Here is a 15,563-nt window from a genome sequence, read left to right on the forward strand (position 1 = left end):
TGAGGAGCTACAGGCAGAACCTGCAGCAGTTTTAGATCCTGTACTTCTGTCTTTGCTAATAGCCCTGTACGTTCCAACTGTTCCCAGCCAACATTGTGCTGGCGTAGATGTGCTGCTCTGCCTGTAGTGCCCTGTGGAATGTGGGGGTCGACACATCCTCCGGGCAGCACTTAATCACACTCACAGAGGAGTCATGGTTCTTACACCTTACACTTGTAGTTGAAAAGCAACCTCCAGCCCCATTCAAGACAAAACCTATGTACTTGTTTACTTTTGGTACCACATAATCAGAAGTTACGCTTTGAGGAGGTCTGAAGGAAAAGAAGAAATCTAATGCCAGTTCCATTCAGCACCGCGCAAAAAGAAAAGTGTGTAAACCCAGGATCTCTGGGTGTGCCCGTTTGATCCAGTTCTGTCTTTGGAATGTGGTTTTCACAAATACAGCTAATACAGCTTATGCAAAACCAGTGCTTTACTCCATGTTCTTTTAATGATAATTATTTAGGACCTGGAGCTGGAGTTTAGCAGCTTGGATTTCCTAGGATTTCAGGATCTATTGCTGCATCCTTATGCAGTTCAGGGTATTTTCTCTGCTATAGGAAAAGTAATTCAGTTTGCTAAAGTTATTCTGACTGGATATCTCCTCCAGTATTATAATAAGTATTATTCATTGCGTGGCTATTAAAAGAAACATCAATTATTTTTTTCCTTTATTGATCGCAGGGTTCAAAGCAGAAAGTATTATGGATTGTAGGTTACTTGTCCGGTACAATATACCCCCAGTTTCCATAAAACACAGTATTGAACTCTGTCTAGCTTTATAATGAGTGTTTCATTTTTAATCAAATCCCTCTAACTGGTGGTTGTATTCCTCTGGGGTATTTGTTTCTATTGAACAGTATTTTGTAGACTTAGGAGCAACAGGTTTTTTCTGCTTGTTAATGTGATGTATGGAAAGTGTAATTGCAAAAGCCGGGGAGGGAGCATGTGCAGCTTGACAACACAAGCATTTGCAAAGGCTTTAATAACCTTAAAGCTGTCAGGTTGTATATGTGAAATTCACTGCAGTGCCATAAAGCAGATAGTAGAAAACAAATGTATGGGAATGAGGTTTGTTTCAGCAAAGGTAAGTAGGAGTTATAATTCAGCGTTTATGTGACTTCTAATGAATGATGGTGTTTTCATGTCCTCAAATTACAAGATCACGTCTCCCATGGAAAGACACTGTTCTGGCTATGACTTAGCCATGTGCTTTGTCTCTAACCATCGAGATGTCGTAGGGCTGGCTCAGGACAGAAACGGGACATTAATTCTATGCACAAGAAACACTGAATTGAAAGTGCAGTCTGTGATAACCTGGTTCATATTCAATGTCTGTACAAGCAATTCAAACAAAGGAATTCTGCTGAGCAGACGCATTAGGACTCATCTGAAGGAGGTGTTGAAGCACATCTATTCCACAGGACTGATAGTCTTCAGGAATGGTCCCATTTGTGGTTCCAGTTAACACAGAAATTCCATTTAAGAACAGCCAAAGCATGTGTTTCTATTTCATCACAACTTAAAAGCTACATTACAGCCCAGCAGGTTCTTCATACCGTGTCTGAACAGGGAGTCTTTATTAACTGACTCCATAAAAATGTCTCATATGACTTCGTGGTGACACCAAGCTCCCAGAAAGAATAATGCGTTTATCCAGGGTGTTTAGAGGCTCCCGTGGCTGGAGTCTCGCTGTGATGAGTCACCCCATCTTTAAAACTGTTCGCATCAATGCTGCTTTTAAATGGTCTCTGACATAACTCTTGGTGTGTGGAATGGTTATGCAGTACATACATGTCTCAGAGGCACGGAAGTAGAAGTCCAGATGAGCCCTTATAAACAGCCATAGGGAAGGAAGTGGAAGTAAGCTTGGGAGCGGAATACTCCCTCCCAGATGCAGCAGCGGGACTGGGTGTTGCCAAACACCAGCAGTATGAAACTACCTGGTCTAAGATTGCTCACCTCGTTCCCTGGCTGTGAAGGGGCTGTTGCAGCTTGCGGGAATGTAGGAGCTGGACATGCTAACTCGGTACTGCAGCTGTATACATTCGTCTAGATGACCTGGGAGATGTTCTCATTCTTTGTGTTTTCTCTTTAAGAAATTCTCACTTTAACCCCCCAGGAGCTCTAAGTTGTAAAGCCTAAAGAGATACCATTTGTTTTAACAGTGTTTTCTGCTGAAACAGCTAGAAATCATGCTTTCTGTCTTTCCATCCTTAATAATTTTTATCAGCCTCTGCCCTTTGTTCTTATAAAGATTTTTTTCTAAAGTGCTTTTCTGTTTTTATGTTTAAACACTTTAAGCAGATGATCTGAACTCTTTTTGTCCATTTAACTAGGTTTGCAGTGGCTTTCACAAAGAAAATGAAGGACCTGGCGGCAGCAGAGTGGGTAAGTTCGCATGACGATGGTGATGCTCATGGTATTACAACCACGCCTTCTGCTGAAATGTTTTCTAAATAAGGCGAGAGAACTGTAACAATCTTTGTATTCTCTGCTCCTGTTCGTCCTTTCAGAGAAAGCATTTCATGTTTATGTACTTGGACAGGTCAAATAGATCTGGCATTTGAAATCTGTTTAGTATTTGAACAGAGAGTACAGCAGTTTAGGAAGTGCTTCTCTAACATTTCAAACTAATCATCTCTGTTGTTACCGAGTCTCTCCTGATGCCTTATGCATATATTGTTTCTTTTTGCATCATTTAATAAACTTTGTGTTGCCAAAATTCCACTAAACACCTTTACTTACAGTGGAAGAATAGATTGAAAATACTGCTTTCTCAACACTGGAAATAGAATGAACTTGTTAAGGAGAGCTGCAGAGTTAAAATTGAAGTGGCGCTAAGCCCAGCAGTGGGTGACGTACAGCCCTGTTGGCCAGGGATAGGTAGCATGTAAATAACACTTAACTTCCTCTAAACTCATCTCTCCTCCTGGAAACAAACCGAAAACACTGTGCTGAATGATAGGTGGAAAAATACCAAGTAAAAGGATTTTCATCCAGCAGCGTAGTGGTTGAATACATTTGGCAGTGCATTTTGAGGAGTTTATTTAGCCAGCAAAGAGCCAGCAGTAATGTTGTTTGATTCTCTTCATTTAGTAGGTACCACTGCATCCGCTCTATGGCAAGTCTACTGCAGGCATCCAATGCCATTATTTTTGGCATCTGAAGCTCCTGTCTGAAAATGGACTGGGCCCACATTTTCTCCGTTACGGGGCTGAGTTGCTGGCCAGTGGAGAGAATGGAGACGAGCCCTTGGAGCAGGCAGCCCTCTATCCTGGTGTCAAGGGCGGAGCGAGGCAATAAGGAGCTGCCGGTCCTTGAGTACAGGGAGTGCTTTTGGGTAGCGCAGGCTGCACTGGTAACCCCAGGAAATCTCCGGTGGCAGGGCCGGCCGATCCAGCTTGCTGGCCCAGCCCATTTTCTGCGCAAGGTCAGCTTTCCAACTCGCCTGTTGGCTACAGACTTGTACAGAGGGCAGCACTAGCACCAGGGCCACGAAGAGTGAGCAGCAGCTCTTTGGCTGACAGTAAGGGACAACATAGTGGGACAAAAGGACCCAGGCAGGATCGCCCTCCTCCAGCTGCTGTGAGCTCCACTCCCCTTGTGAAACATCAGCTGAATCGGAACAATGAATGCAAGAAGTAGAAACTAACGGCTTGGTAATTTGCATCATAATATGATCAATAATACACCCTTGCCTGAAAAAAATCACTTAGAGGTGGAGCTTGCACAACAGAACAATTTAATATTCAATGCTCTGTTTCAGCATAAATTGATGTTTTAAATTCTTAGTCTGTTTGCATTAAAAAGACACATGAGCAGACGTAGGAGCTGCTATTTCCATTACTCATGTAACTTGGGTTTCGTAGTCACTACAGTGAACTCCGTGATGGGTGAACGCGAAAGGGCAGAGCTCCTGTCATAGGTCTTGTGGGAGAAAAAGGAAAGGAAGAAAACCAAACTTAGCTTTGAGATCCTTTTGAAATCAGCACCTCAAATGCTTTTAAGTAATTAACTTTGATTGATTTTACCTAAACACCTTTGTGCCTGTGAGACTCGCTCAGTGTTTTGGCGGTTGTGGCAGACAGGGAATTGGACTAAGTCTGTCAAGTCCTCACCTGAAATCCCCCTGCTGACCCGGGTTGTAAATGCTGGGCATTCTTTTTCTAGCTGTATATCCGTAGAAAGGAGAGAGCAAACGCCAGACACTCTCAGACAGTGACGGATGTGCATACATCTTTCCACACCTAGCTCACAGGGTACTAACACTTCATGCGTATTAACTCACAGTGGTGCGAGCTGCACTATTCCTCTGATGTTTGCTTTACTAGTTAGACAGTCAATTAAGAGTTTATATTGCGAACATGTCAGCAATTGTGCTGTGCTTAAGGGCTGCATCTTCCAACAAATTCTTTTCTGTTCCATTGGTTGAATGACCTTTAATTACACAATACAGCAACGGTAATGATCTGTATCCCAGGTGAGCTTGAAATCTGTAAACGATTTTGGGTTTTTGGTCAGTGTTTTATTTCAGTAGTGTAAAACTGGTGCATAGGAATTACCTAAGCCGATTTTATTAGCCTTCAATTTCATCTTTCCATTCTCCTCAACCATTTAAAATAAGAAACATAACAAAATTGATCTATAAAGTGTGAGTATGTCTGTGTGCCCTCTTACACAGAATTCCTGCTATTTTCTTGATGATCCAGGCCCTGACAGGATTATATTTACTCACCGTAAGCCATTCAAGGCCCAGCGCAGCATGAAACCAGAGGCTTCACTTAAGCTATTTTTGGGTTTAGGGAACTAAAGTTCCACAGTGTATCGGCAGCATATCCCACCTCCAAAGGTGGAGTGGCTGGAGGGGCAATCCCATGGTCCTTTTTCCATCTGCACTTTAGAAAGAGCCATGGCAGGCAAACAGTCAGCGACTGTCGCAGCCCGCTGGGACTCTGCCTCTCCACACAGTGAATTGGCCCAAACGGGAGGGAAGGTTGAGTCTCAGGACAGTGGGGACTGGTGCTCCAAAGAAGGTTGTTTGGTTCTGGATGCTGCGATGCTAAATTAAGCAGTAGCGTTGCTGGAACTGCTCGAAATAATGGAATTCAAGGTTATATTGACACCAGTTGCTTTTAGAGCACCTAAGAATGTCCGAACACAAAGCTGATGATCGTTTTAGTCTAGGGAAACATTTTTCTATGCAATAAGCAGGTATTAATTATGAGAAAGGGCACAGATAAACTGAAGACATTTTTACTAACTCAGTAGTTGTGTTAATTACAAAATTGATTCACTGATGCTGTAAATGTTCGTGGTAAATGTTCACACTGCTGACCGCTGGCTTTTGGTGTTACATCAGTGTGTCTTTCTAACAGTCTGGTTTGATCTTTGATAGTAAAAAGAAAACCATGCTGATGTGCATTTTGTTATATTACTTGGGTTTTTCTGACAACTGACCAGATATTTTACAATGAACTATGAAAAAGTTACTTTTCTTCTCCCTCTCCTTTAAGCCACATGCGAGGGAGAAAATCTACGTCCAAGCTCAAGGTGAGTGTTTTGAAATCTTGACTAAGGCATTCCATATATTTGAATCACGTGTTTAGTACTTGTTTGTTTAAGTCTCTACTTCCTTTGCCCTGGAAGTATTTTGCTGAAATGGGGGTGGGGTTTGAAGTCCTGGCTCCACTGAAGTTGAGCTTTTTGCCCTTGACGTCACTTGGGTCAGGATGTCAGTCTCTTAGCCTAAATTTTCAACTTATTTGGTGCTTTTGAAGAAGTTTTCCCAAAGGCCTTATAGTAGGAATCTGAAAGCTAAGGTAACACCTACGGTAACGCCGAGCTTTCGCCAAGGCTTATGGAAGTTTTGATGCTGAATAGTTGTTCTGGGAAACTCCAGATCCCTTGGAATGCTTGGCGTTCCCAGCCTAATGACACCCAACTGATATCTGAGCCCTAAGTGAGTAGTCTAGGGAGCACTCAACTCAGTATTTTAGATGTGATCACTTAAGCTACAGCTCCTGATTTTTATTTACCTAAAAGTAACTGTCTACAGATTTGAAAACTCATTCGATTTTGAATATTTCACTTCCAGAGAAAATAAAATTATTTTCAAAACCGTTACGTTGAATTAACTCATGGTGAGGTCTATTTAGCCCATATTTAGCCTATATTTAAGCCCCTTGTGAGGTAATAGTTACCTAAGAGATTCAATAAATGAATAAAATAATTTCCTTAGTAAAATAATTAATCTGTAACATGTAAGGCAAATTAAATAAATTAATATTCAGTTTAGATTAATATTTAATTTTGACAGAAATTTAATTTAATTTCTTTGCCCTCTGTTCCTGGCATCTCAGCTGGCCTGTATCAGTTTTGGGATAATATTCTCCCTCTGATAATATCCCCTCACATGTAGATTTCAAAAGGCCAAATTGAACACGCTGTAATGAGTTTAACTCCCTGGGTCGCTAAAGAAGTTCATGCTCTGTGTGATTGTGCACAATTTTCCACGGAATTTCAGTCTGATGACTATAGAAGAATTGTGCAGACAAACTGACAGTGTTGGGATGAGAAAGACTTGGGATGGAAACCGCTGTGCATGGAATTCAGCGTACTTGAGAGAAATACTGTTTTCTTGGGGTGGGACTTCAAGAACCACTGTTCAGCCATCCAGGGACCAACCAAACACGTGGTGTTTCTCCTTTTTTTTTCAACACAGGCATTAAGACCACTCCCAGGGAAACCTTCGACTGGCATAGATTTCTACACAGTGCAGGTAAAACTCACTTTCTCTGTGTTTGCTACCCTGATTCTCACTGGATGTCGATGACAAAAGACATTTGGAATGTGAAGGTTAACTGATCATGTAATAAAATGACTTAATGATAGGAAAAACTAAAAACTCCAGTGTGGTTCAGGCAGAATATCGATCAGCTTAGTCGGGTTAGTAAAATACCCAGGCTGCCTCCAGATTTCTGTTTGTCCAGGGCTGAATTGCACCAAACGATGAAATGCTCATGACGTCTGGGTCAGTGCCCCTTAGATGGTGACTGGTCCCCCACTCCGGCTTGCTGTGCTCTGCGGCTGAGCCAGGGCCTGTGTCTGTCTTTGCAGAAGAGCAGGGGAGTTGAAGAAGGGAAATGTGTGTCCATGCTTTTTTGTTATTTGCTCTTGATCTGGAGCCTGTCTGTGTTCCACCAAAGTGGTGGCATGTGAGGCAGATGACCTGATTTAAGGTCATCTAATCTGGGCAATGCTTTAATTGCTCCAGCTGCCTTTCCCCAAAAGGATCTTCATTTGCTGTGATAGAAGTATTTCAATATTATATTAATCAATCTGCTCTCTGATGGTATGGCTGTTCCTCTGTTACAAATGAATCCTTACTGCTCAGTTGCTTTATCACACCAGTAATTGCATGCTGTTATTCAGAACCAGTGTCCAATTTTAAATTGAGCATTGTGAGGTTATTTTGTTCTCAGTAAATCATGGCACGCGAGCACAGCACCGCCAAGATGAATAACTTTCTGAAGCAAAATGATTTGTCACTTGCTAGCGCAGCCTTCGTGTTGATGTCTGACCATTTTATGATTAAGAGAGCAGTCAACAGATTGAGGAGGGGGGAAACTCCCCCTGAAGTGCACCTCATCTAATATATTAGAGATGTTTTTGCCTAATGTGTACTAATGCAAAAGCGCAGAATAATTCATAATGTACAGGAAAAGCAAACTGAGATGTGACTCAGCAGCTGTGCCGGTTAAGTAATGGCTGGAAACCAGCACCCCCTTATTCACTACTGGTTTTCGTGACTCTTCCGTCTTGTCTCCGGGTCCGTCTCTGGCAGAAGCCCACAGTTTCCACTTCTGCCACTACTGCGCGTGGAGGTGGGTTTTTGGCTGTACTTTGCGCTTAGCACAGGCTAGTTAGGAGTTCCCACTGAACTGCTTCTCTGAGGATTTGCAGTTTCAAGGTGTTTAAAATTCTACTAGGCTTGGAGCAATCAGGAGAAAACTCTGAGAAGTCGTAGGCAGCTTTGCTCAGAATATGATTTTGATAGCGTGTGCTCATGCAGTGCAGTGCTCTTGATAAGATCCCTGCCTTTCCTGCACAGACAGCCCTCCTCTCCTGGTCACCTCCTGGCATTTATGAACTTCTTAAAAGAACTTTTCCATGAAATTCTATTGCATCTCTTATTGTGAATATGACTTACTATGCATATTCTTTGTACCGATGTTTTCTGGTCACAGAAGAGACAACATTTGGCTGCGCTAACTGCAACACCAGCACATAGATAGTCTCTTGCGGTCAGTGTCTTGGCGTCCAGAGGGAGTGATGGTAGGCTGGAGTGGCAGAAGGCACCAGACACATTTTCCTGTGGGAGACTTCCCCACCGGCACCCCGCACATGTGAAAGGACCAGCCCAAAGCTGAGGATGCCCAGCTTTCCGTGCGTTTCATGGGGCAGCGTGGGCCGCCGGCGTGAACAGCGCTTGCCTGACACACGCTGGAGCAGCACGGAAAGGTTTTTGTTGTGGGTGTTACGGGCGCGATACAATCCCTGCACCACAGTCATGGGATAAGTGGCTTTGCAGTCTGGGCAGCAGACTGCAGAGTTGCAGAGGTGATGCCTGTGTCATGTTGGTGGGCCAGCTCCCAGCTGCAGCGTTTTCAGTGGCCAGCTGTTAAAACACACAGTGGCTAAACCTACCAAAAAACAGCTTTTGAAGTTAATTTGCATTCTGATTACAGTCAGCTCCACAGTTTGTCTTGGGTGGGTGGGAGAATCTGAGCAACAGCAGTCAACCCAGAAAGCTGAACCAAGTGCAGGTTTCAGTGCAGACGTCAAGAAGACAATGGTGCCAGTAACTCAGACTGTTTAAGGGACTACTAGAGCCCATGTTAGTCTGGAGTCAGACCAGATGAGCAAAGTGTTTTCGCTGACCTCATAGTACAGGAATGCATACAGCGTGGTGGGTTTTGTTAGCACCTTTAAAGGCCTACCAGTTGACTTGAGAGAGACAGTGACAGGACAGCCTAAGTAAATAGGAAAACGGAGACTGGTCTTCTCCAACAGCGTAGCTCAAGGAGTGCTACAGATCAAAGACAGACCTGATGTCGTCACACCGTGAGGAAAGGCTCCTTGTGACTTCAGTGGAGTGTGGCAGTAGCTTGTAAGACTTAGACATCATGTGATTAGCAGATGGAAGTAACTAACAAAGCCAATACTAATGAGCTGAGAAAGCTCGTTTACCCAACAGATGAGACTCCAAACTGGTTTTCTGGTGGAGTGCTGCAGATCAAAGACAGACCTGATGTCGTCACACCGTGAGGAAAGGCTCCTTGTGACTTCAGTGGAGTGTGGCAGTAGCTTGTAAGACTTAGACATCATGTGATTAGCAGATGGAAGTAACTAACAAAGCCAATACTAATGAGCTGAGAAAGCTCGTTTACCCAACAGATGAGACTCCAAACTGGTTTTCTGGAAGGTATCGTAGATTCGTAGGGTCACACGCTTACTGCACTAGCAAATAAAACATGCAGCATACTTTTGTAGTTTGATTTTTCTGCTCAGATAATTTCTGCCTCATAGCACAGCTGTTTTCAGAACTTAAGGTTTGCATAACCTGTCCTGACACAGACAGGGTTTTACTGAGGCATTATATTTTTCTCTGCCTATGCCAGCTATGCTGGAAAAAAGACTCACGTAAGAAAAATTAAATAGTAAAAGTTTGTGCAGATATCTGGCTGACCTTAGAAATAATGATACGATAGCAGCAGTGAACTGTGTGACCCTACAGATCTGAAAGCAAAGAGCATTTTTTTGTTTGATCTGTTAGAAATAATGAGAAACAGGAAGAAAGGATTGCTGGAGAATTTTGAAGTCTAATTTTTGTGGATTAATGGCCTGCCCCTGGAAGTTAACAGGTTCATTTAATGTCTTCCCAGACATATTGGCAAATCTGGCAATTACTCAGTATTGAATGAGAAGAGCAGGATAAACATCCTGGATATAGTTATTGCCTCTGCTTCCCCTGAATTTCTAAGAAACCAGTTGCTTAGAAAATAAAAGCTCAACTTCGTAAAACATTAGTAGATGTTTGAGATCTGCAGGTGGTTAAGTATGTTGCTGAAAGAAGACCTAATTGGGCTAATAATTGCTGAAGTTGTGTGTCATCAGTGACTCCAATTAGAAACTTGGGGTCAATGTAAAATACGAGAGCATGTTGAGGCTGTGCTGCCGTGGGACGCTGCCCGTCCAGCGGGCTGGGGAACTTGGTTGCTCTGAGCAGCCTGGAGTTTATAGTTCCAAAAGTTGTGAGAGAGGCTCATTTTGAGCCCCTGGGGCGCAGAGACGAAAAGAGCGAGCGAGCGGATTTCGGCTGTGTGTCGGGAGCTGAACGGAAAGGATAGCCACACTTTGAAAGATTTAGAGTATCAAAAATGCACGCCAGTGTTGGACAGATTTATCTGTTCTGAACTCAAGAAAATAAAATAGCCTTCTTAGAGACTGAAATCTCAGCAGTAAACCCGTGGCTTTCCCTTTCTAGGAGATGAGTGAATACTTTCAGATGCGCAGGAGGTGGGTAGATGGGCAGTTTGCAAGGGAAGTCAAAGACGCTGTCGTTCATGGTGAGCAGGAAGGAAAATGAGAATGGTCATTCACCTCACCGTTGTGTCACGGCCCAGATTTTGTTTCTGAACAAACCCGAAAATGGAGGACTGAGCCCAAATAATACAGACTGGGTATTGTTCCCTAGAGGTGCATAGATCACAACTGTGAGCACGAAATCAAGGTTGGAAAATTAATCTTAAAATCTTTGATCATCCTTGGCCCGATATTAACAAGAAATATTTTGACTGCAGACTGTTTTTTTATGTTACTGGGCAATCTCGGTATCCTAAATTATAACCTGTAAGCCCGATGTTGATACAACTGATGAAATATATTTAACCTCTAGTACAAATTGGATTTTAAGCTGTAAAGGGATCAACACATTTTAAGAACTTTGGCTTTTGTGAGGTTATTGGTTCAGGTCCAAAATAATAACTTTGAATGAAAAATTACATTGTTCATTTTTATATTTTTCTCCTCTCTAGAGATTTCAGAAAAAGCCTACAAAAGCACAGCAAAGGCTTCTAAATAAGAAAAATATTTTTATTTTCTTTATTTGAGCAAGTGGTGAGAAAATTGCTTTTTGTATATTCTGTAGCAGGCTCCAACGCTGGCACAGCAGTGGGTCACGTGATCCCACGCTGGAGCGTGGCGCGTGTCAGTGCTACGCGCTGGGTTTCGATTTGAGCAGCGCAATCCCACCGCTGCTCCATCACAAAAGGAGTTGCGTGACTGCAGGCGTCCCGTGTCAGTCTTCGTCTTCCCCTGGCTCTGCCTCATTCCAGCTCTCCCGTGGCTCATCGGTGCCCACCCGTGGTCCCGTGTGCCGTATCAGGAGCGCAGACTGTCACAGCGAGGGGAGGCTGTTTTCATAACCCCCTCAGTGCCTGTTCTGACCCCCCCGTCCTGCAAATGGCCAGGCGGGCTCGGGACGCGCTGGGGCCAACATCCAGCTGGTTTTTACAAAGCTGGTGTGACAAACCAGACTAGAGCCGCGAGCACTGACAGCACGTTTGGGGCAGCATCTTGCCCCGACGCTGGACAGTTATTTTTGACGCTGAAGATGTTGGTTACAGCAACAAGACCTGATGTGCGTTCAGTGTGTAGGGATTCTGAAGCAGGGCTGGAAAGCACTTGCCATGCAGTCTTTTTTGGGGTTTGGTTTGGTTTTACTTCCCCAGCGGTTACGGACAGGTCTCTCCATTCTCTGTTTTCGTTGCAACGCAAACAGGAGGATGCATGAGCAAAGGGACAGTGAAGCACAACATGCTGTTCCAAATCTTTCGAATGCCAGTTTCGCCCAGCTGATGGCTACACTGGTAAAGGCAGCTATTGCAGTTATTCCCGTAATACGCACCCCTTCTCGGCGTTCTTGCGAGGATGAAGCACAGGGAAACGATGGCTTTCCTGTAGGGGCAGCTGCCTTTTCTCTCACAGCCGGGTGCTGGTGGGAGAACACCGCTGCAGGCATCAAGGTGATGTGTGGCTGGAACCCTTCTGGGTGGAGGAGCAGATGGCTAAGGGGGCACACAAGTGCTGAAGTTGATGTTAAGTAGGCAGAGAGTGGGTGAACTCCCGGCACTGAACAAAGCCGGTGGGATGCGGGAACGCCGGCTCCTCGGGAGTGCCAGGCATGCTCCTGAGTGAATCGAGCGGGGAAGGTGCCTGTGAATGCGACTGGCATGACGACTAAGACCTGCAGCGTACAGTAATGTAAAACTACACTGATTTACTGGTTTTTGACTGTTTACTAATGTAAAACTAAACTTTGCTTCACAGAATTGAATGGCAGAGGCAAAGCTTTCTTTTTGACTCAGCCCTTCCAGGACAGTTTTTGGGAATGCCACATAGCATCCCGTCTGGAGTCTGTGTACCCAGTATCTGCTGTTTCAGAGAAAAGTGCATAACGTATCGTGATAGCAAATTAGGGCTTTGTAAAGCTGCATGAAAGGGAAAGTCTGCAGTGAGAGCTCAAGGTTGTGAATATCTCTTCAGAATCACGAAGGTCAAGTAAGTGGGCTGTTTTCATGGATGCATATTATCTTTGGTAATTTCACTAGGGAAATTAATTAGACTGTTGCTGATGAGTTTCATGGGAGAAGTACCTTTAAATGCCACAGGAACTGAATGGAAGAAGCCAAATTACAAAGCACAGTTGCTGCCTGTGGGGCCAGTTTGCTGTTTGTCCATTGGGTTAGGGTCTGTGCAGCCAGCAGAATGGCAGCCTGGGCCACCCAGCACCGGCCTCTCTGGGCTTTTCCTTGTCACAGCACTTGGAACCCTTGTCTGGTAAAATGGAAAGGCCGAAAGCCATGTTAGAAATAAAAAGGAGCAGTTATTTCAAACGTGGTTCATGGTGATTAGGGCACTGTCACAGCAAGAGCGCAATAACTCCGTCATCTCTGGGGGAACAGGAGGGTTTCCCACCGCGGTCTGACGGGGCGTTCAGCACTGCCTTTAACTTTGTTCCAGAACAGCCAGAGCAGAATGTTGATAGGTGGGGGTTCATAATTTAAAATGAACATTTGGGCTATGGGTAGTTAAAACGCGATCTGAAGTTTGCTGACACTTTCTAGCAGTTTGTTTTGTGTGAGTTCCTGTCACGAATCAAAACCACTGCTGCACGTCTTAACAACAAACAGTATTAATGGCCCGTTGCACCAGAAGAATGGCTTTTTCAACCCAAATGTTTCTGTATTATAAATTACAAATTACTTCTTGGTTCAATAATCAGTAAAATATTACGTACCGTGTCTGCTGCAGCCACTCTCGACAGCTCAAGCTGGTTAAGTTAAATGGAACAGACTCAGTAACGAACCCTGTGACAGGGAGCATTTAGAAGTCCCTGCACTGGGTTTTACTTCTCAAAGCCATAGTACTTGAGTGTGTTGAGAACTGCCACTCTTGATTCTCCCCTTCCCACAAAATAGCATTTTGATGCAGAGCTCATGTGAATCCGGTTCCTTGACGTGAGGGGAGGTATTCCTGGCATATTCCTTCCAGGTCCTGCAGCAGGACCTGCAGTTAAGGTTTACAACACCGTGAGCTGGTACCAAGTCTGGGTGATCCTAAATTACAAATTTCAGCAATTCGGTGATGCTGGGTAAGTGGCCGAGTGGTCCCTGCAGCTGGTGGGGAGGGGAGGGAGCCCAGCAGTGCTCAGCAGCAGCAGGTCACCATCCCACCGCCCGTCCTGCTGCCTTCCTCTGCCAGTCGTGCATCCCCCAGTCCTTCCCACCACGCAGCACACCCTCCTGGTAGCGGGGTGACAGAGCCCGGGTGTCAGCCCTGTGCGAATGTCCCACACCAGCCCGCTGCTGCAGAGCAGCACTGATGCTCCTTGACCCGCCCGGTGTAAATAGTGCGTGAGCTCAGTAAACAGCTGAACTGAAGGACAGCAAACTGGTTTGCTCAGTACGGTAAATCAAACACGAGCATTTCAGCCCCTCTCGTGTTTATTAAATTATGTTGTTGTTATGTGTGTTCCTTCAGCAACTTGTGAATTATGTTGGTTCATCATCAACACGTTTTACCCAAGTTCATCCCATAGTGACCTTTCTCCAGAAGTATGTGCTTGAATTAATTGTGCTGTCACAGAGCCTCTGGCGACTGCAGCATCATACATCACATATTCTTCCCCTAATACAGCCTACAGAATTATTCCTTGTTTATAAATTATTGCTGTGTATTTGCAAGAGAGATTTTCAATGTTAAAAATTCCCTTGTTGAGATCTTTCCCCAAGTTATTCTTCATTCGTGTTTCTTAGCAAGAAGGTTAAAATAAATGCTTTGCAATTATTTAACTTCTTGTTAATGATTCGGTAGCAGTGCTGGCATATTAGAGATAGATAACTGTGGGACATTTACCTGATCTTTCATAACAAGAAGTGTCAGCTCAAGAGCTCTAATCCCTACAGCTACTGATTACCTAAACCTCACAATATCCTCGAAACAGGTGGTGGTATATGGATGCAGGTTTTTTCTTCTTAGGGGTAGAAGAATTGAGAAACACAGTGATCTGTAGTTGCCCAGTCAGTCAGAGCTGGGAGCTGGTGTTCGAGAATGCCAGCCACCGGCCATTTCTCCAAATCCCGCACTGTGCCCTTAAAAATCATGTGCACGATTGAGTTCTCCACTGAGTGGATTTGAAGATTGATCTGAGAGCAAGAAACAGAGGGAACAATGATGGGAATCCTTCTCATCGTAAACATTTCTTCCTTATGGCCTAGATCTACCTTCTTCCAGTTTAAAACCACTGCCCCTTGCCCTACGATGTGTTCCCATGTATCGCATGTGCATTCCGTATGTGCCATTCCTGAAACACTTTGGAGCGTTCAGCGGTTTTGTCTGCATTGTTTGTTACAGACATTCCTACAGATGCGGGAGGTTTACACGTGTTTCTGTTGGTCTGCGGGCTTCGGCGAGTCAAAGACCCTCTGTATTTAGTAGATGCGTTTTCAGGTGAGTACCGGCGACTGGAACACCTTTGTTTTGTCCCTGCATTCGGATGCATTTCTTTTAATCAAAGTCTGGCACGAGCTTACTTATTTGTTGCAGAAAAACCTCATAACATATCTACATTTAAAAAAACCCACTGGTGTAACCATGGATCTGTTCGACACGTCAGTTCTGTACGTCCCCAGCCTGTTGGGAGTAACAGAGCACTAAAATCACAGCAGTGTTCGATGGTTTCACATGCTGGGAAAACTGTGACATGGTTACACACACTAGTAATGGAAGACAAAAGCTGAGTTCCCCTACTTCAAAAGAACTTTTTGAATCTTACTGTCCTTTGGCCGTTACACCAACTTGCATGGCTGCTAATTAATGTAACTCTGTAAGCAGATTTTACCACCCTGCTGTAAACTCGGCTGCGGTTTTCTCCTGGTCACGCGGTGAATGTTTTGCTG

At 44.3% G+C, this 15,563-nt stretch overlaps 1 protein-coding gene across 1 annotated transcript in view; it reads left to right on the top strand.

The window, feature by feature from the left end:
• The window catches only part of GLT1D1 (glycosyltransferase 1 domain containing 1), a 38,763-nt gene that overhangs the window by 6,138 nt on the left and 17,062 nt on the right, over positions 1-15,563 (top strand). Inside the window, exons 4-7 of the mRNA XM_010150144.1 lie at positions 2,379-2,430; positions 5,556-5,592; positions 6,764-6,820; positions 15,019-15,114. Coding sequence (XP_010148446.1) covers positions 2,379-2,430; positions 5,556-5,592; positions 6,764-6,820; positions 15,019-15,114 — 242 coding nt within the window. The remainder of the gene's footprint in view (positions 1-2,378; positions 2,431-5,555; positions 5,593-6,763; positions 6,821-15,018; positions 15,115-15,563) is intronic.

The sequence above is a fragment of the Eurypyga helias genome, unplaced genomic scaffold (genome assembly GCF_000690775.1).
Source record: "Eurypyga helias isolate BGI_N326 unplaced genomic scaffold, ASM69077v1 scaffold28550, whole genome shotgun sequence".
NCBI lineage: Eukaryota > Metazoa > Chordata > Aves > Eurypygiformes > Eurypygidae > Eurypyga > Eurypyga helias.